The sequence below is a fragment of the Orycteropus afer genome, unplaced genomic scaffold (assembly GCF_000298275.1).
Source record: "Orycteropus afer afer isolate SDZICR_OR568_19922 unplaced genomic scaffold, OryAfe1.0 scaffold00558, whole genome shotgun sequence".
In the NCBI taxonomy this organism is placed as follows: Eukaryota; Metazoa; Chordata; class Mammalia; order Tubulidentata; family Orycteropodidae; genus Orycteropus; species Orycteropus afer.
In genome coordinates, this window is record NW_006922145.1 from 1,066,964 (window position 1) to 1,068,543 (window position 1,580).

The 1,580-nt window shown below is 43.9% G+C and overlaps 1 protein-coding gene across 1 annotated transcript in view; it reads right to left on the reverse strand.

The window, feature by feature from the left end:
* Positions 1-1,580, reverse strand: part of FRY (FRY microtubule binding protein) — a 571,437-nt gene that overhangs the window by 292,142 nt on the left and 277,715 nt on the right. The window contains exon 12 of the mRNA XM_042782984.1: positions 1,406-1,507. Within this exon, the coding sequence (XP_042638918.1) occupies positions 1,406-1,507 (102 nt within the window). The remainder of the gene's footprint in view (positions 1-1,405; positions 1,508-1,580) is intronic.

Sequence of the window (1,580 nt, forward strand, 5' to 3'; positions counted from 1 at the left end):
GCTGCGATGATGGGCTCAAGTATAGCAGGGATTGTGGGGCTGGCGCGGGATCGGGCAGTGTTTCGTTCTGCTGTGCATGGGGTCGCTATGAGTCAGAAACGACTCAACGGCACTTAACAACAAAAACAACAACAGGTTTCAAAAACAACTTCGGAGAGAGGGGGTGGGAAAAAAAAGCCTATTTGGCCACAGCAATCCAAAGTCATACAAATTATGATTTCCATTCTAACCAAAAGTCCTCAGAAACCCATTTAGCACATGAACATTCTTCATCACGTCCTTGGGTTGGTGAAAAGAAACACCATTTTCAGTCTGTATAAAACGTAGAAGCAAACACACACATAACTGGAATGAATTTGTCGATAATGTCAAAGTGGACCAGGTGAGAAGCATTGCATTGGCTGGACTTTTGAGTTGTAGGACAGATGGGTAAGTCCCGAAGTAAAATGTCTGGGGGGCATCACGGTTGGCACCGGTGAGAAGCGTTACATTTCTCAGAACACTTAAAAGCAGGATTCTCTACTGGCTGCTATGACATTTCCCTAGGCTGAAGCCGATGGGTGATTCTAATCTAAGATTTCACAACCAGCTTTTAGAGCCCGCACACAGGTCTGTGAGTCAGACAGTGCCTCAAACAGGTCTGATGAAGATAATTGGGTAATTATGGTAAATGCCAAAGTAATATAATTAATCTTAACCATTTCGTCAGAATGAAAGTATCTTAAAAACAACAAAGCAACATGTATAAGCACACACAGGATTTTATAAAAACTTGCAAACAAAACCTATTGCTGTTGACTTAATTCTGACCCATAGCGCCCCTAGAGGACAGAATGGAACTGCCCCACAGGGTTTCCCAGGCTGTCAATCTTCACAGAAGCAAAGCCCAAACCATACCCCACCCTGGAGTCGATTCTGACCCACAGAGCCCCTAGAGGACAGAGTGGAACTGCCCCACAGGGTTTCTAAGGCTGTCAAACTTTATGGGAACAGACTGGCTCATTTTTCTCACGAGGAGTGGGCTGCTGGTTTCTAACCGCTGACCTTCTGGTTAGCAGTCGAATGCTTTAGTCACTGCACTACCAGAGCTCCTTCTCCACCCCACAGCCCAGGCTTAGCCAGCTTTGTTTCCTCCAAGCCTCCTCACAAAAGAAAAGTCCATAACTGGACTCGCCACAGTGTTGAACACATCACTAAATCTTAGCTGTCAGTATTTCTACAACTATATTTTCTTAAAAAAAAAAACAAAAAGACAAATAGATGGTCTGAAAACTGGAAGAAAAAAAAATCCTCCATTTTCACCTAATGCTGGTGTTTACTTATGACCTGGTGTTTGGCACCTAACCGATCACTAAGTGAGGAGTGGGTGTGGTCATCAAAGGTGTTTTTGAAGATGGACACTTACTTTGAGGTTGGACAAGCAGTTGTTGAGGAAAACATGCCACCTGTTTAGAAACAGCTGCTTTTGACTGACACAGAGCAGGCAGGTCACCAGGGGGTACAGGGCCTGAGGAGAAAGGAGATGAGGTCAGAGGAAAATTAATTATAAACAGCTTACTTTGATTTTAAGGGTTTTTTTT